A 24,563-nucleotide genomic window follows, 5' to 3' on the forward strand; every position below is an offset into this window, starting at 1 on the left:
TCAGTTGCCAAAATGATCTTCTACAGCATAGGTCTGACCATGTCATCTCCATACCCAATGAGCTCCATTGACTTCTTATTATCATTAGGATCAAATATGAAATCGTGTTTGGCATTTAAATCCTTTCACAACTTGGCTTCTTTCTACTTATGCAATCTTCTTACACTTTACTCCCCCTCTTCTCAACCCCACCTCTCCATATTCCACCATACAGTCACACTGGCTTTCTTTCTTTTCCTTGAATACAACGCTCATATCTCCCAATATCTCCCAGTGCCTTTTCACTGTCTGTTTCCCACTCCTAGAATGTTCTCCGTTCTCATCTCTGGGCTTCCTTTGTAACTTCTTAAATCCCACCTTCTCCGGGAAACCGTTCCTAGTTCCTCCCACTTCAAGTCCCTTCCCTGTAAGGGAAGTTTAGTTTAATTCCATTTACACTGTATATATCATGTGTGTATAGTTATTTGCATGTTAAATTAAGAATGAGTGTGGGGACCATGATTTTGCCTTTCTTTATCTCATCTACCTTAACACCATGCCTGGAGCTTACTAAGTACTTAAATGTTTTTTGATTTCCAGAAGAATTCTTTCACATTGGGCAAAACCATTTGGGCATGGCAACGCAGAGGAAAATTAGAAAACGGTACAATTGCTCCAAGGGAGGAAGGGTGGGAAGAAGTTTTGGTCCTTGGGAGACGGACACCAGTCAATCAATCAACTAGCATTTATTAAGCACCTACTATATGTCAGGCACTGTGCTAAGCACCACATCAACAGGTCCCTCTGGGTGGTGGCCCAAGACTGGATGAGGGAGTGGATTGCCCCACTATGGCATACCACAGGCCAGCTGAGGACCACGAATCATATAAAGTGGTCTCCAGACCACCATATGAAAGAATTTCTTCCCTAGGGCAAAGCTCTGATCACCCTGCCTTAGTTATGGCACTACTACTTACATATAAGCTTAGCTGCCCTCTGCCTTAGGTTTGACTAAAGATTTTCCAGAACAGTCTTCTTTCTCTGTAAGGAAGGAACCAATAACAAGAAGACAGTTTTGTTAAGTTGAGAGGAATTTAGGGAAGTGAGTAACTTAGAGTTTCTACATGTGAAATCAGTTAGCACCCAAGCAAGTAGAAAACCTAGGCTGCTGCCATCGTTCATGTTGGCATTTGACTGTTTTTGCATTATTCAGTCATCCCCATCTGGCCCCTAGAATAAGAGCAAACACGGCTGGGTATAGCTCTGCCTCAGGAAGCAACATCAGCCAGGACAGGAATAATCCTCTTCATCTCTCTTCATCTAGAGACAAGGCAGGCCCCAAAACAGTGACTGGGAACAGGCGAGCATAAGGTACAGTGTAGGGATTGCTATTGTGACCTCTTCCCCACCCCCAGCACAGACACACACGCACACAGACACACAGACACACAGGCACACACAGACACACACAAACACACACACAATCAGAGATTTGTCAAAATGTCTATATTAAAAGACTCGTTGATTTGGACATGTTTGGAACACAAAAACTGAAATCTGAGGATGCAGAGCCCAAGAGTCCTGTAAATAGCTCTAAGGCAGGAAGAGTGAGTAAGTACTTAGAACATTGGATTGGGAAGTCACGAGGCTTGCTTCTATTGCTAGATTTATTGATCCATTCCCATGTAAGTTAAGGGAAGTCACATTCCCTACCCTGGGCCTCAGTTTCTCTCTGACAAATACTGCATAAAGCTTCCCTCATAAATTCGACAGACGGTTAAGCATTTGCTCTGTGTGAGGCACAAGAGAGATATAACAATAAAAAACACATGATACCTGCCTTTATCAATAAGAAGACTACCCAAAACCACAGAATCATAGGATCTCAGTGATCATCTAAACCAAGATATACATGAAAGGAATCTCCAATATTTCGCCTTTGCCTTTGGAGGTCTGTTTGGCTGACAGTGGAAAACAAAAGGGACCCCTGTCCACTCCTTCCTCTGACCCCCATGGAATGTGGACATTACTGACCCAGTCCAGACATTCCATTTCTCCTCCCACTGGGCATGACCTACTTCTGAAAGATATTCCTCTCTTAATGCATCCCAACATCATATCAGCTTTTTTTCACTGTCATATAAAACGGCTGACTTCTGTTGAGCTTACAGACTTTTTTCATTCTCCCTAGCAACCTGGAGTGTAGAAAGGCACTCTACATGCGCTTTTACCTTCTCCTCTAAGATAGATCAGCCTGCACTTGGAACACAAATAACAGTCACTTGGCTGTGACAAAAATACAAACACTGAGCACATTTTTCCCTTCTCCATAATAGTTGAGCTTTTGAGCTTTGATTTTTTTGAACCACTTGTGAGTGTTTACACTTCAATCATAAGCATCTGGTTAAAACTTTTACAACTAATTATCACCTCTTAATAACTTGATAATCCCACTCAACCTCCTTTCCTTAGTCTCAATAAAAATTTCAGTCACCCCCACCTCCCCTTCAGTCTTTCACCAGCTTCCTGTTTCATTATTTGCCTCGCCCCTCTCCAGTTGTTCCATTTGCCTTTACTTATTTATCCTGCCTAGACTGGGAACTGCCTTTGTCTGGTCCTTCTTGGTTCTACCTCTTCAGGTTCTACTCCCTAATTCTCCTCTGTCAAGAGAGAAGTAGAATCTGGACCAGTATCTGAGCCTAGAGACAGTTCTCCTTCAAACGTCTCCTATATCTCCCCACTTTTCCTCCTCAAATTCAGTGTCTGCCCTTCCCCACTGATCCAAATCTCTCCCAGTCACCTGTAGTATTTCCTCCAGTGGCTCATGGACATCTCTTTCCTATTCTTTCTCCCAAAGCCTCCTCCCATAGAAGCCTGAAGTAGAAATGTACAGTATTTAGAAAACTAATATGAATATGTAAGACCAAGAAACATTACCCATTGGGTAAGGGATCAAAGGATATAAGCAAACATTTCTCAAAAGAATTGCAAACTATTAACAAACACATGAAACACTGCTGCAAATCACTAATAACAAGAGAAGTACAAATTAGAACAGCTCTAAGGTTTCATGTCACACCTCATAAATTGTCCAAGAGTGCTGGAGGGGCTGTGGAAAGAGACACATTAATACACTGTTGTTAGACTATGCATTGGTCCAGCCCTTCCAGAAAGTAATTTGGAATCATTCTAAGAAAGCGAGTCAAATGTTCCTGCCTTTTGACCCAGAGATTCAATTGCTAGGCATATAACCCAATGAGTTCAAAGACAGAAAGAAAAGTCCTTTATATGTCAAAACATTTATTTACAACAAATTTTTGTGACAGCAAGAAATTGGAAACTACAAAGTTGCTCATCAATTAGGAGATGGCTAAGCTAAATGAATGTAATGGAATATTCCTGACTCATAAGATGAATACGAAAAATTTAGGAAACATGGGAAAACATATTAAACTGGTGCAGAAGAAAATAATCCGACCCAGGAAAACAACATACATGACTACAATGATGTCAGTGGGAAGGACAATGACATCCACCAAATGTAAAACATTTGAATAACTATGGCCACCAGTCAAATATAGTCAGGACATAAAATTTGTAAAAGGGAGTAATGGGAAATAAAGCTGGAAAGGTAAGTGGGAACCAGTTTGGAGGTGGCACTTCCAGGATAAAGAATTTGTATTTATACTATAGGGAGCCACTGAAGATTTTTTTAATCAAAAGACAGTTAAATAGTGTGTCAGACCTGTATGTTAGGACAACACCAGTATATGATAAATTACACAGGTTGCATTCGCCAGTAAGCTTCCCATGGACAGAGACTTTTTTCTTGTTTTGTCTTTACGTCTCCAGTACCTAGAGGATGTATAGAGAGTCAGACTTGGAGTCAGGGAAGACCTGGGTTCTAATCCCACCCTTGTATCATACTGTCTATAACCTTCTCCCAGGTACTTAACTTCTCAGTGTCCCCAAGAAACTCTAAGACTGTAAGTCACAAAGAAGGTGTCAGTCTGCACTGGAGAGATGAAATCTCTCATGAAATCACATCTGGTTTAAAAAAAACCTGTGGATAGAGCACTGGCCCTGGAGTCAGAAGGACCTGAGTTCAAATGCAGCTTCATACACTTACTTTCAGACTTAGTGAATACTAGTGTGTTCCAATGTAACTGACCTACTTGCAGAGGCATGCTAGTAAATGTTTAACAATCAGCTTGAGGGAGGAGAAGAGGAAGGGAGGCAGGACACATCTGTAAGTTTAATCTGCATTATTAACATTTTCTCTTGGCTTCTTTAAGTCTAGGCAATCAACAAAACAATACATCAAACCCTGATTTGGAGTGTTTATTGGTTTCCAAGGCATAAATGGTCCCACTGAAAACTTAACGGTGGTTTGAGAGCCCAGTTTTAGCAGGCTCCAGTACACTTCACTACTTGATTCCTTTTCTCCCACCTCCATGTCTTTGTCTACCATGCCTGTCATATAATCCCTTCTCCTCTCTACCTCTCAGAATCTCCAGTTTCCTTCCAGTTTTCCAGATCCCCTTCTCTCTCCTTTCTCCCCAAATTTTTAGATTTATATATGTGTGTGTGTGTGTGTGTGTGTGTGTGTGTGTGTGTTTATAATTTATATCCTCTTTCCTACCAGTAGACACCTTGAGGACAGGGATTATTTTTCATTTTTTTAAATTCCCCAACCTGACACTTTGCACACAGTAGTTCACTAATATATGCTTGTTCGACTGACTGGATTGAATTATATCAGAATTCGACTTGAATATATTGTCAGTCTTTACAGTTTGTCCAGTTGGCCATGGCTTTCCCCTAATTCCGAACCATTGTGACCCTTAGAACAGTCAAATCCTACATTATTCTAGTCCAACTCCTCATTTTACACATAAAGAAAATGAGGCACAGAGAGGAGAGGTCACTTGCCCACGGTCGTGTGGCTAGTCTTCAATCAACAAGCATTTATTAAGCTCCTACTATGTGCTAGGCACAGTACTTGATGCTAGAGATACAAAGAGAGAGGTGGAATAGTACCTGAGCTCTCGGTGCTTTTTATAATCTAGCAAGGGGAGAAAACATGTACACATGTACCTACATGGCTACACAAAATAGATACACTTTGCACATGCATATGTATTTGTAAATACGTAGATTTTGTATACATGTGTAAGTGATATATATACAAAATAGATCCAGAATAAATAGAAGATAACTTTGCAAAGAAGGCGCTGGCAGCCCCTGGTGGGCTCATTACCATCTCCATTGCCTGCAAGTTGGGTGATCCCCTGAGCTGGTCACTTCTCAGTAATCTCATAATAAACAAGAATAATTAACATTAATTAGATAATGGTAAATGAAATCTAGTCATTGAAAGAGACAAACCTGGATAAGGGAACATAGGAAAGGCTAAAAACTCTGGGCCATTTCCAGACCTTCATATCTAAGTTATTGGACAATAAGACCTTGCAATGTTGCAATTAAAGGGACCTTTGAGATTATTTAATGCAAAACCTTCATTTTAAAGTGGAAAGAAATATAGAAAGCCCAGGGTGAAGAAAGATTTTCCATAAGTACTTAAGGAAACATAACACATCAGAAGGAAGGATCATCGAGGTGCTTTTTTAAAATACACTGAAGGGAACAGAAGGCCAGAAAGAATCACAGAGGAACAGGGCACCTTTGAAGGCTATAAGTTGAATTTATTATATAATTGAAAAGAAAAGTGAGCTGTACACAATAGAAAGCCACAGCTCCATGTACCATCCTCTCTGTCTGTTCTACTGTGTATGAAAATTCTCATTTTGTTCACTGTTTGTTAAATTTAGAATAAAAATTATTTTTAAAGAAATAACATAGTTTTACTTTTTGACAGGAGTAATCTGCCTCTGAAGGCTGCTGAATTTTCATTTTATTTACAGGGTCAACAAAGTTAGCATTTATAAAGCAATTCAGGTTTGTGAAGCACTTTACAAATATCTCATTTGACACTCACAACCTTGGGAGGTAGGTGCTATTATTATCCTTCTTTTACAGATGACAAAACTGTAGCAGACAGAGGTTAAGTGACTTGCCCAGGGTCATACAGCTATTAAGCATCTGAGGCTGGATTTGATGCCTGGCCCAAAAGCTCCAGCCACTCTAGCACCATTTTGCCTTAGATGATAATGATGCACTATCATTACCAAAACTTGTTAGGAAAAGATAGGATAATCTTAGAAGTCTGCAATTCTTTTCTCAGAACCACATGCTTATTTTTGCAGTCTGTCTGGGAATTCTGTTACCAAGTCCCTGGAAGTTGTTTGTACTGAACCAGGAAACAAAAACAGGTATTTTGATTTGGAAATTATTGCCTCCCAGTCTTTAACCCCGTTTGCTGTTTCTTGGCCTCTCTGAGAACAGCTCTTGAATTGGACAGAATCAAAGATGCTGCTAGTGAATTTACCCCCCTGAGATGCCTGCTATTGACGCTTACTGACTACCTGGGCCACTTAGCTCAGATGCTTTAGACCATCATCATCATCATCATCATTGGAATTTATAGAGCGCTTTAAAGTACCAAAGTATTTTACATATATTATCTCATTTGTACCTCAACTGTTAGAAGTGTCATTGTCCCCATTTGACAGATGGGTCTACTGAAACTCAGAAAATGTAAGTGACTTGTCCATCGTCATACAACTAGTTTCAGAGGCAGGATTTGAACTCATGTCTCCTGGATTCCCAAGGCAATTGTTTTCTATTCCCCTCATCATTTTGCTTCTGAGAGGTAGCGTTGTATAGTAGATAGAGAACTGTCCTTGAAGCCAGGAAGACATTAGTTAAAGACTTCTCTCTGACACTTACTGGCTGTGCGATCCCTGGCAAAACACCTTATATCTTATCTCTCTAGGCAACTTCGCACCACTAGATATTGAAGAGAAGGTGTCAAACTGTATTTGTAAGGAATCTAGGTGCCCATGAGTTTCCTCACGCAAAGAACATGGAGAGAGGGAAAAAGAAGGGGGAGGGGCATGGGGAAGGGGGACCAAGGTGGGGATAGTGGCCCTAAGCACTGTAGGGCAAGGCAGGGTTTGGTAGGCGATAGACATGGGTAGTGGAGGGTTCCTGCCCCACCATGCTGGGGGAAGTCTCCTGGCCCTTTCTCCTCTGGCCACTCAGGGTCTCCAACCAAGAGAAGAAGGACCCTCAGGGACACCTATTACCTACATTTCCCAATATATTTATCCCTTCTCCCTCTTCCAGAGAGCAATCCCTTATAACTAAGAATAACAAAGTGGAGGGAAAATCCAGTTCAGCAAAACTAATCGATATCAATAAAGTCATATTATATTCAGTGTTCAGTTCCTCTGGTTCCCCACCTCTGAAAGAAAGGTAAGGAGGTCCAGTCCTGTATCTCCTCTTAAGGTTCAAGCTTATTCATTATAACTTCACACAGCATTCAGTGTTGATTGTTTTGTTGCTGTAATTTTGACTTATATTGGGATAGTCATTGTGTATATCATTTTCTTGGCTTTCCTTAATTTACTTTGTATCAGTTCATATGTGGCTTCCCATGCTTCTATGTATTCATCATGGCTTACAGAGCAGTGATAATCCATTATATTCATGTAGCACAATCTTTTTAACCATTCCCCAATTAATAAACATCTACTTTCTTCCCAGTTATTCTTTGCTACCACAAAACGTGCTGCTTTTATCACTGCTCTCCTAGTAAATGCCTAGCACTAAGATCTTAGGGATGTACAGATATAGATATTTTAGTCATTTTCTTGCATAATTTCAAATTGCTTTCCAGAATCGTGGATCAATTCACAGCTCTGCCAAAAGCATGCTAATGTGCCTATCTTCCCACTACCCCTCCAACATTGAATATTCCCATATTTTGTCATCTTTGCCAATTTGTTGAGTGTGAGGTAAAAATTCAGAGCAGTTCTGATTCATACCTCTCTTATTAATAGCAATTTAAAGCAAATCTTCATAGGATTGCTAATGGTATACGATTCTTTTGTTTGTTCATATCCTTTGACCACTTTTCCATTAGGGAATGGTTTTTGTTCTTATATAGTATGTTTTGTTAGCTCCTTGTATATCTTAGATGTCAGATCCCTATTAGAAATATTTTATGTGAAGTTCTTGCCCAATCAACCACATCTCTTTTTATCCTATTTGCATTTATTTTATTTTATCTTATTTCACAGAACCTTTTCCATTTCATGCAATTGAAGGCATCTATTTTATCTTTTGTGATCACTCCCAAGTTCCATCTTATCTAGGCCAGTCAATTTTGCATAAAAAAATTCTATTTCACAGCCACAAAGACTAATCCCAAGACCCACTACCTAGCTGACAGATCATGTCAAAAAGTATTTAGTGTCCACTCTATGCCCAGTTCTGATCTAAATGCACAGAAGAACACATGACCCTGGCTTTTGAGATGTTTACAGTCTAGCTGGGCAGAGAAGACGAGGCCCTATGCTAGTTACTGAGGATACAGAGACAAAAATAAAAGTCCCTGCCCTGAAGAAGATTACATTCTATTAGGAGGAACAGTAGATGCTAATAGCTAACATTTATATAGCACTTTGGTTGTTCAGTTGTTTCAGTCATGTCCATCTCTTCGTGACCTCATTTGGGGTTTTCTTGGCAGAGATACTGGAGTGGTTTGCCATTTCCTCCGGCATTATATAACACTTACGATGTGCCAGACACTATGCCGAGCATTTAACAAATATTATCTCATCTGATCCTCACAACAACCTTGGGAGGAAGGTGCTATTATCCCCATTTTACAGTTGAGGAAACTGAGGCAAACAGAGGTTAAGTGACTTATCCAAGGTCACACAGCTAATAAGTACCTGAGGCTGGATTTGAACCCAGGTCTTACTGACTTCAGGCCCTGTGCTCTACCCACTACACTACCTAGCTACACACACATACACACACACACACACACATGAATACACACACTTGCTATTCTATATAAATATGTATGTATACACATATGCACACACATGTGCTATTACATATGTATAAACACATATATAAATAAAAAATGTTTGTTTTATTAGATGAAGATGATGATGATATCATTTATATCGCCTTTTAAGGTTGCAATGCCCTTTATAGGTCAAGACTCTATCCACTGTGCTACTAGATGCCTGGTGAGGTCACTGGGGTAAGGAACTCTCAGTAAGGACATTACCTTTATCCATGCAGATTAGAAAGTTCTCCCTATCTTAAAGCCTTTGAGAGTTTCCAGGGAGCTTGAAGGCCATATGACTTGCCCAGCATCAAACAGCTAGTAAGGGTCAGAGGTATCACCTACTTCAAGGACAGCTCCCTAACCAGTAGCCACATCACTATTTTTGGGGAGAGGGGAGTCCTAGCAACTGGAGGGATCATGAATGGCCTAAGGTAGGTGAAATTTGGGCTGAATTTGAAAGAAGCTAGAGATTCCCAGAAGCAGAGGTGAAGAGAGATTACATTCAAAGGCACGGTGGCAGAAGGCTTGGAGATGAAAAATGGAATAACGAATACCAAGGATAGTTCTCAGGATTAGAAAGCAAGAATACCTCTCTTGTGGTCCTTTCAAACTGCTATATTCATGTCTCCGTCGAAGCTGACAACATGCCCTCCTGATACAGAGTTTTGACTATAATGAAACCCTGCATCTAGTGGCTATTGGCCACATAGGAATCATGAATGGCTTCAAACACTTGAACCCTCTGCCCATCAAGTGACTTTGGGGGTCACTCAGAATCTGTGAAGGCCTGTGGGGCCTGCACAAAAGGGAATAAGACTGGTGAGGTCAGCTGAAACCTGATAATTGGGAAATCAGGGTGGAAAGAGAGATGTGCGCATTAACTGCCTCTCCCAATTACAGTGAACTCAGTGCCTCTTGGAGCTGTGCAGAGATGAGACTGTGTTAAAGATCTCACTTGACCCACACTGAGGTCAGTTCCGTGGCTAGATGGATTGCTAGCTAGTTAAGGTCATCGTGTGCTCTCTTACAAAAGCAATTGAAAATGGGCCGACCTCAGTGGCCAGTAAGCCTAAGCAGGTATCGCTTTTGGCAAGAGGAGGATAAGACGTCGTTGAGGCCATTCGCATCTTGCTGGGAAATTGAGGTGGTCAAGGCGTTCAGTGAACTGGTTAGATGCTTACAAAGATTTGTTTGTAAATGTAAAATATTGCTACAAATGCAAAACATCCTCAGTCATCTGGCCCGTGTTCATTCTTATCGTGATAGAACTCTAGCCTAAAGATTGAGGCAAGGGTGCGGATGGGGGTGAGAACTGCGTAAAACGTGATGTTTTCGGGGTTAATTCAACCAAATTCAGCAAGCACGTATTAAGCCTCTAGGAACTAAGCTACACATGCTATGTAACAAGCTAGTGCTGGAGATGGCACTGCAGAAACAAAAACTAAACCAAGTAGTCCTTGCCCTCAAGAAGCTTACATTCTACTATAGTAAAAAATAATCATCTGTTAATAATACCTTATATCTGCATAAGACTGTGTGGTGCACAAACTATTTTCATATCCATCATCTCATTTATTTTTTGCAGTCCCTCTGTAAGGTAAACAGGATGTTACCATTTTATAAATGAGGAAACAACCTCAGAGAGTGATTCGCTTGAGATCAGAACCTAAAAGGACTTTTAGTCCTTTAGTCTTTCCCCTAATTTACATTATAGTAGATTGTAATAGTCTACTTTATCTCAACGAGCATTTATTAAGTTCGTCTTTTGTACTGGACTCCACAAAATGTGCTAGAGATACAAAGATAAAATAGAAATTGTCCCTGCCTTCAAGCTTAATTTCTGTTGGGTGACACGGTCTGTTCACATTAAGCATAACCCTCCAAGTGCTGCTGTTGAGCAAGGTGGTTTGAGGACACAGTTACCCAGGGATGTGTGGGGTGTTCAGGGAGGACTAGCCCTCTGATGTGAGGGGTGCTTATCCACTTTTGGTGTCCACCTGTCACCCAACTTTTACCTGTGGCTCCAAGAAGCTGTAGCATGAGCAGAGCCACATCCTGCTAAGCCACCTCAGCAGACAGGCTAAACCAGGTTGAGGGTAACCAACAGGCCTCAAACCCATTGATAAATTAGGAAGATGACTACCCCAAGCATGTGAAGACTTTTCCTAGCAGAATGGCCAGATGAACAGCCATGAAGGCGGCTAAAGCAGGCACTATGGATCACCTAGAGCTTGGTCAGTCATCAAAGTCACTGTCATCCACCGCATTCTGGGCAATCACCAGTCGTCTTGACTTCTGCCCTACCACTGGACTTGGATGACTCAGTAAGAGAGAGTAAGGCTAATGACTTTGTGCAAGTCTGCCTCACTTAAATTCAATTCATGTGCAAGACATCAGCTGTGATGTCATTAGTCCTCTTCAAAGAACAACCCAGGGGTATGCTGGTAAATTGGCTCATACCACCTTAGAGATAAATGTTTTACAACCAGCTCTCTGGAAAAAAAATATTAACCATTATGACACTTTAAAGTTTAATCTGCATTACTAATGTTTTCTTCCATTACTTTCTTTAAGTCTAAACAACCAACAAAACAACAAATTAAGCCCCAATGTATAGTTTTCTGAGGTACAAATGCTCACATTGGACATTTAAAAATTGGCCAGCTGTTCAAGCTGGCTTGACAACAGTTACCCTTAAGCCTCAGAGCCTAATTGTGCATGCCTAGGGAAATCATTCCCCCTACTTTTGACACTTCCCTAACAACTTACTCCTCTCCTGGACCGTGGGCTTTCCCTTCAGTCTTGGCTCAAACTATTGGTGGAGCTGTGAAAATTAATCAATTAATCCAGCCACTCTGGAAAGCAATTTAGAACTACACCCCAAAAGTCACTAAACTATGTTAAAGCCTTTGATTCAGTAGATAGGCAATACAAGACCTATACTGCCAAAAAAAAGATCAAAGAAGGAGGAAAAAGACCAATATATACAGAAATATAAAATTTGTTTAGTTTTTTTTTTACTTTTTCCAATTATATATAAAGATAATTTTTAACTTTCACTTTTATAAAATTTTGAATTTCAAATTTTTCTCACTCCCTTCTTTCTAAAACAATAAGCAATTTGATATAGGTTATATATATGCAATCATGTAAACCACTTTTCCTTATTGGTCACATTGTGAAAGAAGAAACAGACCAAAAAGAAAAAAAAAACAAAAAATAAAGAAAGTAAAAATGGTATGCTTCAATTCGCATTCAGAGTCCATCATTTCTTTCTCTGGATGTGGATAACATTTTCTATCATAAGTCCTTTGTAACTGTCTTGGATCATTATATTGCTGAGAAGAGCTAAGTCATTCATAGTTGATCATCACACAATGTTGTTGTTACTATGTACAATTTTCTTCTGGTTCTGCTCCTTTCACTTTGTATCAGTTCATATGAGTATTTTCAGGGTTTTCTGAAATCTGCCTGCTTATAATTTCTTATTGCACAATAATATTTCATTACATTCATATACCACAGCATTTTTAGTCATTTCACAATTGATGGACATCCCTTCAGTTTCTAATTATTTGCCACCACAAAAAGACCTGATAGAAATATTTTGTGCGTGTAGGTCCTTTTTCCTTTTTTATGATCTCTTTGGGATACTATTTCAACAATCTGGCTAGCAGCTGTTGTGGGGGTGGGGGGTGAAAGACCAACACAAGCCCAGCAACAAGAACGCTACCAGCATGCTGCAAAAGCACAGGTTCTTTTGATCTGTTTTAGTAAGGAAAGCAACGTTAAGGGGTTGGCAACGTTAAGGGGCTGGCAAGCTTACTTTAATTCAGCATACAAATATCATTCACTTAGTTCAGGGGGAAAAAAACAGCACCCTGAACTTCAGAGCAAAATACAAGCAAAATACAAAGTATAAACATCAACAGACAGGCCTTGTCTGATTCAAATCCCAATACATAGTTACCAGAGTTTAACAAAGTCTCAGCATCTGGGTTTATGAGCTGGAGGGCTTCTAGCTACAGCTGCCCAGAGTCTCCACACGCCACCAAGAGTGAGAGCCCTGTGCAAATGGCTCTGTCTTCTCTTATAGGATTTCAGACGTCATCAAACGTCATCTGAATGACCAGAACTTAGGCCCCTATGATTGGCACTTGAGTTAGCCCCTCCCCTTAGGACCTTGGGAGGTTCACATCCACATAGGTTAGGTTAACACCTAATAGGGGTTAGAGCCTGGGGCTTAGCACTTAGTAAGACTCAATGAAATACACTGAATTACTCAAAGGAAACAGAAGCCAAACTCTTTAAGGACACTTGGTTGAACTAAGTGCTAAGAGCCTATTTTGCTTACCAACACAGATACAGATGTAGTAGTGGTATTGCTGGATCAAAGGGTATGCACAGTTTGGGTATAGTTCCAGATTGCTCTCCAGAATGTTTGGATCAGTTCACAACTCCACCAACAATGCATTAGTGTCTCAATTTTCCCACATCCTCTTCAACATTTATCATTTTCCTTTTTTATCATATTAGCCAATCTGTTAGGTGTGAGGTGGTACCTCCAAGCTGTTTAGTCAAAAGTGATTTAGAGCATTTCTTCATATGACTATAGATAGCTTTAATTTCTTCATCTGAAAACTGCCTGTTCATATCTTTTGACTATTTATCAATTGGAGAATGGCTTGTATTCTTAAAATTTTGACTCAGTTCTCTATATATTTGAGAAATTAGGCCTTTATCAGAGATATTTGCTATAAATATTGTTTCTGAGCTTTCTTCTAATCTTGGTTGCATTGGTTTTGTTTTTGCAAAAACTTTTTTAATTTAATATCATCAAAATTATCTGTTTTATACTTTGTAATGCTTTCTATCTCTTGTTTGGTCATAAATTCTTCTCTTCTCCATAGATCTGACAGGTAAACTATTCCTTACTCTCCTAATTTGTTTATGGTATTACCCTTTATGTCTAAATCATGTACTCATTTTGACCTTATCTTGGTATACAGTGTAAGATATTGGTCTATACCTAGTTCCTGCAATATTGTTTTCCATTTTCCTAGTAGTTTTTGCCAAATAGTGAGTTCTTATCCCAGAGGCTGGGGTCTCTGGGTTTATAGATCACGAGGTTATTATGGTCATTTACTACTGTGTCTTATGTACCTAATCTGTTCCATTTACCTACCATAGATTATTGCTTTATAACATAGTTTGAGATCTGGTACTGTTCAGCCACTTTCCTTTGCATTTTTAATAATTAATTCCCTTGATATTCTTGATTTTTTTGTTTTTCCAGATGAATTTCATTATTTTTTCTAGCTCTATAAAATAAATTTTGGGTAACTTGATTGGTATGGTACTGTAAGTAAATTAGTTTAGGAAAAATTGTCATTTTTGTTATATTAGCTCAACCTACCCATGAGCAATTGATATTTCTCCAATTGTTTAGATCTATACAGAAAGATTTAAAACAGTTCTTTTTTTTGTAGTAACTAAGAACTGAAAGCTAAGTGGATACCCATCAGTTAAGGAATGGCTGAATTAAATGACAGTATGTGAACATAATAAAATATTGGTATCCTGTAAAAATGATAAAAGGGACATTTTCAAATGAACCTGAGAAGAATCACGTAAACTAATGCAACATGAAGTGAACAGAACCAGAAGAACTATTTATATAATAATACACCATTGTAAAGACGGTTTATAAAGACCTAAGAACTCTGATCATTGCAATGACCAACCATAATTTCAGAGGACCAATGCTACCCACCTCCTAACAGTGAGGTGATGGTCTCAAAATACAGAATGACATATTTTTTGGACCCAACCAATGTGAGAATTTGCTTTGCTTAACTATGAATATTTGTTACAAAGTTTCCCCCTTTCCAAATCCCTCCTCCCCAAGGGTGAAGGAAGAGTAAATAGATTGGTGTCAATAGAAAAAAAAAATTAACTTAAAAATTTTTTGAAATATTAATTTATTTTTCAACATTCACCTTCATAAGATTTTGAGTTCCAAATTTTCTCCCCCTCCCTCCACCCCAAGACAGCATGCAATCTGATATAGGCTCTACATATACATTCATATTAAACATATTTTCACATCAGTCATGTTGTAAAGAAGAATTAGAATCAATGGGAAGAACCAATGAGAAAGAAGAAAAAAAAAGAGAGAGAAAGAGAGAAAATAGTATATTTTGATCTGCATTCAGACTCCACAGTTCTTTTTTCTGGATGTGGGTAGCTTAAAAAATTTCAACTCATCTCATTACCTTCAAGAGAAAAAGAAGAAAAAATTGTTTTTTTGTCTCCCTCCTCCTCCTCCTTCTCTCTCTCTGTTTCTCTCTCTCTCTCTCTCTCTCTCTCTCTCTCTCTCTCTCTCTCTCTCTCTCTCTCTCTCTCTCTCAATTTTTGCCTCTGAATCTCCAGCCAGCTTGCACTGGCAAAATCCAAATTGAGTTTGTAAAAATTCAATAATTTAGATCTCTTGCTCTTTCAGGTTTGTCCTCCCTCCTTCCAGTCTCCCCACATTCATTTCAAATAAGCAAAATTGGCACAGATTCAATAGCTATCTGGTTTAATTACAATTTCAAACATATAACAAGAAAACCCCAAATACTGCTTAAAAGAGATAACAGTTGCAGATGCCAGCTGCTCAGTCTGCCACTAAAAGAGTGCTTTCTCCTCTCTTCTACCCCATTTTCTGTTGGGATGAGTAAAAGTGAGAAGTAAATGGAGGAAATGAAGAGAGGAGTGGGCTTCTGCTCCCAGGAGAGCTCTGGGGAAGCACGAAACTAGTCTTACCAACAGACACCTGTTGCTTTGTGTTCTGATGGATGCCAACAGTCGTTGAACCCTTCCCACCAATAATAATAATAATAACATTTATGTGATGCTTTAATGTTTGCAAAACACTTGAATATGTTTTCTCATAATATATCTTTAGCATTACCTCTGGTGCTTAAGCCTGTCCTTGACCCAGTCGAGTAGCAGACATCCAGCCTAGGCTGGAAAAATTCAGCATAAGTCCTCCCAGAAGGGCCTTGTCCTGGCCCCTACCTAGTCCCACTCTGCTGTCTTCAAGACCAAAATTTCATCTCTCCAAGGTACAGAAGGGAACTCTTTCTCTCTAAAATCAATGAAAAACAAAAGATGCTCGAAACAAATGACCATCGCCTGTGTAGCTCTTAGGCCTCAATCTTTACCAGGCCAGGGGAGAAGCTCTACAGACATAGAGTCTGCTCTAATTTACTCAGGAGTTCATTTTCTGTTCTGTGGATTATACAGGCCTCCAGCTTTTCTTGCTTCCTCCTCTTCAACTCTTCAGGGTCTTCCTGGAGAGGTTGAGAAGGGGTAAGAGACAAGACTTCAAACCTCTCTGTGCGGGGATGGCATACAGGCCTAAAATGATGTATGGGGACGGATTAATCATTCATCACCACCACCATCCTTCTGTTGCTGTTGCACATAGGGGGCACAGTAGATAGAGCTCCAGGCTTGGAGTCAGGAAAACCTGAGTTCAAATCTGGCCTCAGACACTAGCTGTGTGACCCTGGGCGAGTCACTTAACCCTGTTTGCCTCAGTTCCTTGTCTATAAAATGAGCTGGAGAAGGAAATGGCAAACCTCTTTAGTATCTTTGCCAGGAAAACCCTAAATAGAGCCATGAATAGTCTGAGATGAATGACGTATGAGAATTGATTAATTGTGCATCTTCACTACCACCACCTCCCTCCTCACCATCCCGTTTATGAGGCTAATCCAGAGTTAACACTATGTTTCTGATCAATAACCTCGTGGGATCTGGGCCAGAGGAGTAGATACTAGGTTTTTTTATGGTTGGCAAAATGCATCTGTGATTTTCTGGAGCAAGTTTTACTTAAAACACACACAAATTACTGAGACATTCATTCATTCTGCAGTACATTAAAATGATCTCTTTCTGTTCTTTTCAGGGATCTATAAAGGTCATTGTTTCCGGATCAACCACTTCCCAGAAGACAATGATTATGACCACGACAGCTCAGAATATCTTCTGCGTAAGTACAAAAACCAATTCTGTCGAGGGGGAGGGAGGTGGGAAGAGGCAGTCTGGAGGAAAGATAGACCAACTTTGCAATTCAGTTCAATTCACCAAACAGTTATGAAGTCCCTGCTATATGCAAGACACTGGGCCAAGACAAAACTCAAACAGTCCCTGCCCTCAAGGTGTTTACATATCCTGGGGAAGGGGGTGGGGATGCATTTCCAGTATGTACAAAACAATATAATTTCATTAAGGTGCCAATTTTAGAGGGCAGGTAATTGATGATATAGGAAAGATCTCATGTAGGAAGTGGCCCCTGATCTGTGTTTTAAGGAAGCCAGGGATTCTTCTTCCAGGGGTTAAGAGGAAGGAGGTAGGAAAGGGCACTGTGAGCTTGAATGGGTGTGAAGAGGGATTTGACTCCCACTTTCTGAGCAACCGTGTAGCCCTGGACAATTTGATTAATCTCCCCAAGTTTCTATTTTCTTATCTGTGAAATGAGAGATCATAGTATCATACATTTAGAATGAGCCAGAAGCAAATTTAATTCTATCTAGTCCAAACCCTTCATTTTATTCTTGAGAAAACGGAGGTCTAAAGGAATGAACTTGCCCACACAGGTAGTAAGGGGCAGAGACATATTTGGAACCTAGCAATCTGAGCTCCAAATCCAGCCTTCTTTCCATAGTCTCGAAGGTTCCTGCAGTTCCCAAATCATGATTTTTCTTAGGAAGAATTCATGTGGTCATGCCCTAAAGTCTGTCTACTTTGCACTCCCTCATTCTCTATCTGTTTTGGAAAAGGGTAGTTGACAAAGATATATTTGTAATGGCACTAAGATGTAGGGGACCAGGCACTTACTGAAGACACATGACTGGATCATTATATGCCCTCCCTAATTAGAAAACTCAGCCCCGCACATGCCAGGTCCTACAACTAATCAATGAAACAAGCATTTATTAAGTGTCTGCTGTCTGCCAGGCAGGGAGGCAGCTAGTTGGCTCAGTGATGGGTGCTGGGCCTAAAGTCAGGAAGACCTGAGTTCATATATGGCCTCAGGCACCAGCTGTGTGATGTTGGCAAGTCACTTGACCTCTGTTTGCCTTAATCCACTGAAGAAAGAAATGGCAAACCACTCCAATATCTTTGCCAAGAAAACCCCATGAACAGTATGGTCCATGGGGTCATGAAGGGTCAGACATGACTGAACAATTAACAACAAGAAATCTGTCAATCATCATTCTAAGCACTGAAGATACTAAGAAAAAAAATAAAAATTTAAAAACCTGCCCTCAACATGCTTATGGTCTAGCTAGGAGAAATAACTCATATATATATATATATATATATATATATATATATATATATATATATATATATATATATATATATATATATATATATATATATATATATATATATATATGAATAGAGCAGCATTAAAGATCAGTGCTTGCTGGTAGATGTAAATTCCCCATAGCAGCTATGATGTTGGGTGGAAACAAGAAGGCTGCCACTATCAAGCCTTCCACCATTGTGTATGAATCCAAGCAGCTTCAACTCTATGGATATCCAGTGGCCAAGTGGTCCCCAACTTCTCTGCAGTACAATTGAGGAAAAAAAATGGAATTAGCACCATCCCTGCCATCTTTGCTACCACTACCTCTACCACGATCAAGAGTGAGATGTGGGATCCCCCAGAGACACAGTAGAACAGACTGTAGCTGTGGTTATTTGCTAGAAACTACCAATGGTAAAACTTTCTTCATGCCTCTCCCCCACAAGGTTAGTGTGAATCCATTTCAAAGCTTATTTCTGGATCTTTAAAGTTCACATTTTACATTGTTGACTACCTACACTCTAAAAGTTAATTATAATTTAAAACTGCAATTAACCCAGTACACTGTTGGTCTGTATGGCTTTCATACGCTCAAAGGTATTGAAAGGGCAGCTAGGTGGTACAGTGGGTAGAGTGCAGGGCCTGGAGTCAAGACTCCTCTTCCTGAGTTCAAATCTGGCTTGACACTTACTAGCTGGGTGACCCTGTACAAGTAACTTAACTCTGTCTCAGTTTCTTCATCTGCAAAATGAGCTGAAAAAGGTTATGGCAAACTATTCCAGTATCTTTGCCAAGGAAACCCCAATAGGGTCATGAAGAGTCAGACATAACTGAACATTGAAAGGGAGATTATGGTCAGCTATACAGACAGAATAATTTGCTGGGATTTTTCAACATCTGAGGGCTTGAAAGGAGGTTTTATTGATAAAGTATTCTATGTCTTCAAAAGCAAAGTATAAGGTACTGTACTGTCATAGATTCCCTCGGGCAAAGGAGAATGAGTCCCACTGGGTTGGGTGGGAAAGGAGGCTTAGTAAGGAAAATGATCTTCTCGAGCAAATTTACTTTCCTACTGTTCCATACTTGAGGAAGGTTCAAGAAAATTCTTTCTCTCAGGAGTAGAGCCAAGGATGGTGACTAGAGAGGCCTTAGCAACAGATTGGATATAGGAAGTGAGAGATAGTGAGGAGTCAAAAATGACTCCTAGCTCGTGAGCCTGAGGGATTGGGAGGACAGTGTTGCCCTCTAGGGTGAGAAGGAAGGTAGGAAGTGGGAAAGGTTTAGGGGAAAAGATAATGAGTTAATTTTGGACATGTTTACTTTAAGATGTCTACTAGACATCTGGTTTAAGCTATCTGAAGGGCAGTTGGAGATGCATATTTGGAGGTCAGCAAAGAGTTGGGACAGAATTGGTAGATTTGAAAATCCTCAACACAGAGATGATAATTAAATCCACAGGAGCTGATGAGATCAATCATATAGAGGGAGAAGAGAAGAGGACCCAGGAGAGAACCCCGAGGGACACCAATACAAGGATGGGAGCCAGAGAGGAGTGACTGGTTCTGTTCAGCCAGACAACTCTGTGAATTGTCATATAAGAATATACAAAAGCTAGAGTTAGGCATTGGACCTGTGGTTTCATTGACATAGGAAATTCCCACAAAAGGAAACTCACTCTACCAATGTAGGTCAGCACTTTCTCAGTAACTTCTTCCCTCTTCTGCAAAGGAGAGTTACCAAAAGCAATGAGAGATTCAATGTCTTAGACAGTCACACAGCTAGTGTAAGTCAGAAGGAGAACTTGAACTCAGGTTATGCTAGTTCTGAAGCTGGCTCTCCATCTGCTCTGCCATGCTGCTTCTCACAAACAAAATATAGACAATGAAACTGAGGTGGGGGGAGGTGGAAGCCCTGGAAGTTGGGGTGATCAGGTGTCAGTGTGGCAATTTTAGGCAGCAAAAGTAAGGAGAGAGGACATTACAGGCCTTGGAAGAGCCTATGCAAAGGCATGAAAATGGAAAATGGAATATCTTGTGTGAGGAAGTATAAGAATGATGGCTCAGTGGATAGAGTACTGGGCCTGGAGTCAGGAAGACCTGAGTTCGAATCTGGCTTCAGACACTTACTTTATTAGCTGGGTGACCCTAGCAAGTCACTAAACCTCTGTTTGCCTTAATCTACTGGAAAAGGAAATGGCAAACCAGTCTAGCCAAGAAAACTTCCATGGACAGTATACAAAGAGTTGGACACAACTGAACAATAAATTCAACTGGACCAAAGAGAGCAATAAAGTTGAAACAGTGAGTTGGAGCCAGGTTGGAAAGACTTCTAGGTATCAAACAGAGGAGTTTGCATTTGATCCTAGAGACAATAGGGAGGCAAATAACCTTGCTGAGCAAGATGGCAAAATGGTCAAACGTGGACTCTTAGTGGTGTTGCTTTGACAGCTATATGGAGGACAGATTATTGAGCTAAGAGACCAGAGGCCAGAGACTAATTAATAAACTGTTATAATGCTCAGCAGGAGAGAGCTGTAACTAAGGAGTGGCTTTAAGTGGCAGCCAGCAGACAAAAGTAAGAGATGTGGAGGTAGAATGGAGAAGGCAGCAATTGATGTATATCTATGGAAGGGAATAGAAGGATCTATGTCCTTGCATGTTGGGGTGAATTTTCTAATTGTCCAGGTCCCATGGGTGTCTAAGTTGCTGGCTTATGTTTCTGTCAAGGTAAGGGTCGACCAGGACTGGGGGGGAAAGAACAGTGATGTATATATTCCTGACCCAGACAAGATTGGGGGTCAGGGAGGGGGAAAAAAGAGGGTGGTGACAGCACTTAAGGCAAATCACACATTTTCCTCCACTACTATCTAAACATAATATTTATATCTATGTGAAATAAGATTAAAATAAAACATCACAGAAAGCCTTGAGGGGAAAATAAATCTTACTGGTTTAAATAAAAAAATATTTTTTTGGCATTCAAAGCCCTTCATAATCTCATGTCCCTTAACTTTCTAATCTTATACCTTAGACCCTTCTTTCCTCATATACTCTATGACCCAGTGACACTGACTTCCTTTCTGTTCCTAGAACGAGATGCTGGGCATTTTCACTGGCTATGCACCATTCTGGAATATTCTCCCACCTCATCTCCATCTTCTGACTTCCTTCATGCCCAGATAAAATCCCGCCTTCTATAGGAAGCCTTTCCCAACTCCTCTCAATTCTAATGCCCTACCCACGTTGGTTATTTCCAATTTATCCTGTACGATATGTCTTGTTTAAAAGCAGTTGTCGGCATGTTGCCTCCTCCATTAAACTGTGAGCTCCTTGAGAGCAGGGACTGTCTTCTACGTTTCTTTGTATCAACCAATCAATATTTATTAAGTACCTACTCTGGGCCAGGCACTGTGGTAAGTGGTGATGATAGAGAAAGTGGCAAAAGACAGCCCCTGCCCTTAAGAGCTAGCAGGGGGTGAGGTGAAAGAAGATTGGAAAGGTAGGAAAGGGCTTTAAACACCAAGCAGAGGATTTTGTATTTGGGCAACAGGGAACTACTGGAGTTTTACTGAGTAGGCAGATGACAGAGTTGGATTTGTGCTTTAGGTAGGTGACTTTAGTGGCTAGGAGGATGGATTGTAATGGGGAGAGACTTGAGGCAGGCAGACCCAGCAGTAGCCTATTGCAATATTCCAGGCATGAGGTGATGAGGGACTACACTAGAGGGGTGGCAGTGTCAGAGGAGAGAAGGCTGCATCTTCAAGAGATATTGCAAAGGTGAAATTGATAGGCCTTGGCAACACCTTGGATATGGGGGAGTTGAGAAGATGTGTTGCCCTTTATAGTGATAGGAAAGGTAGGGTGTGGGGAGGGTTTAGGGGACAAGATAATTCGTTCAGTTTGGGACATGTAGAGTTTAAGACATCCAGATCAAGATATCTGAAAGACAGTTGGTGATGCGAGATTAGAGGTCAGCAGAGAGGCTGGGGCAGGATCGGTAGATTTAAAAATGGTCAGCATAGAGATGGTCATTAAATCCATGGGACCTTCATCAAGTGAAGAAGTACTGAGGGAGAAGAGAAGAGGGCCCAGGACAGATACCCTGTGGGATACCTACATTTAGAAGGTGTGACCTGGAGGAAGATCCAGCAAAAGAAACTGAGAAACAGTGGTCAGATAACTAGAAGGAGAACCGGAAGAGAGAAGTGTCCCAAAAATATAGAGAGAAGAGAGAATCTAGGAGGAATCATCAACAGTGTCAAAGGCTTTGGAGAAGTCAAGGAGAATGAGGATTGAGAAAGGGTCATTGGATTTAGCAACTAAGAGATCATTGATAACTTCAGAGAGACTAGTTTGTACCCCCAGCACCTAACATAGAGACTGGCGTGTAAGGGGCCCTTTATAAATGTTTATTGATAATTGGATGACAAACGGTCAATACCACCTTAGTCTTATGTGTAGAAGGTACCGGGAGTGTGGGGGACGGCTGGGGTAGGAGATGTCTAGTCTGCTTTCCTTTAGCACTGATAGCACCAGGCTTTTGAAAGCTTACCAGGGGCAGCTAGGTGGCGTAGTGAGTAGAACACCAGAGCCAGGAGGACCTGAGTTCAAATGTGACCTCAGACACTTGACACATGTACTAGCTGTGTGACCTTGGGCAAGTCACTTAATCCCAATTGCCCTGCCAAAAAAAAAAAAAAAAGAAAGCTTACTGTATTTTTAAAGCTGGCTCCTTCTGCCCAACTGTATGTGTCTCTGATTCTTTGCTCAACTATCTGGTTGCTTCGACCAGTTAGCACCCCTTCCCCCAAAACATGGGATTCTCCTTTATATTCCCCTCAGTTTTCTGTAGCCGATGATGGATTCTGATCCAAGCTCTAGACACAGCCCTCTCTCTACTTTATCCTTTGTCATTAAAATAGAATGTTAGAAGGCTAAAGAGGGAAGAAAAAGGGGGAGAGGAGCACACCAGCAGAGAATCTAGAAATTAAGGAGAGGACAGTAACATCTAAAAGTCATTTCACTGTCTTCACAGCAAAATGTCCAGACACATGCAGAGTCTTTCTCAGCGGCACACCTCAGTACAGAGTAGATTCAGCCTCATTTATGGAGAATCAATACCAGGCCCCTTTGAGCAAACATAATTCACTCTGCACCTGCTTAGGGGCAATTTTTCCAAAAAGGGAAAAAAATGGATTTTTGCAATGAATCATCTAGCAACGTGGAATGTCAGTGTCGTTCCCATGGAGCTCTGGGACAGGACAGCTCCAACCAGGCAACCAATCTCTGTCAGCCTCAGAAACGTGAACAGCCAGGTCAGCCTTCCAGCCTCTGGCTCAGTCTCCCTCCTGTCTTCCTTCCCTCTCACTCTCACCAATAAACATTTATGGAGGGGCCAAGAGACCAGGGAATAGATGAGTCATGTTCCTCCTGTCCTCAGAACCAAAATAGCTTACCTCAGGCACCCAGGGATTCCAACCCCATTCTACCAGCCACCCTTCTTTCTCCCAGCCACTACCCACAGCCACCTCCCAGGATGAAAGGGGAGCCAGCACCCCAGTGGTCAGAGGCCTCATGAGCTGGCTTTGGTGAAATACTAGCCAATATTTCAACCAATCTATTTCCCTTCCCCTAGGTGAATATTCTAAAAGAAGTTCCTCATTGCTGTCTCCAACCTTTTATTTTCAACCTGAATCAAATCTCCCCTTGCTTTCTTTCCCCTCCCTTTTATTTCCAGAATTGCCCCCCCCCACTTTTGCTCTGTTTCCTTTCCTCTGGGTGAATATTTTAAAGCAAGCCCCACCATTACAGCTTCAACCTTCTTTCCTCTTTTCTTTCTTTCTTTTTTTTTTTCAACAATGAAACTCAACTTGATCTCCCCTTGTCTCTGGTTTGAGAATCACCTCTTTGCTCAGGTTACATACCTTTTACATCATTTTATATCAGGTTATATCCATCCTATGGGGCAATGGAGAGATACAGCTCTGAGAGCTAAGTTTTTCAGGAAGAAGACTGCAGGTTGCTGAGTCCCCAGCTCCCAGAGTCCCATGGAGGAGGGGAGGTAGAGAGATGGAAAGAGAGAGGGCTTTCAGGAGTGATTCTCCCTGCCCTAGTAAAATGATAGTGACAGCAACCTAGCAATCACTGCTCATTTGGAAAGGAGTCTCCCTAAGTAGTCCCTTTTGAGGGGAGAAGGAGATTCATTAACAATCAAAGAGATTTGGGGGCA

General features: G+C 40.8%; 1 protein-coding gene across 1 annotated transcript in view; it reads left to right on the forward strand.

Annotated features, from left to right (window-relative positions):
• Positions 1-24,563, forward strand: part of CACNG4 (calcium voltage-gated channel auxiliary subunit gamma 4) — a 46,192-nt gene that overhangs the window by 4,108 nt on the left and 17,521 nt on the right. The window contains exon 2 of the mRNA XM_036755656.1: positions 16,926-17,009. Within this exon, the coding sequence (XP_036611551.1) occupies positions 16,926-17,009 (84 nt within the window). The remainder of the gene's footprint in view (positions 1-16,925; positions 17,010-24,563) is intronic.

This window comes from Trichosurus vulpecula, chromosome 4, assembly GCF_011100635.1.
Source record: "Trichosurus vulpecula isolate mTriVul1 chromosome 4, mTriVul1.pri, whole genome shotgun sequence".
NCBI classification, from domain to species: Eukaryota; Metazoa; Chordata; class Mammalia; order Diprotodontia; family Phalangeridae; genus Trichosurus; species Trichosurus vulpecula.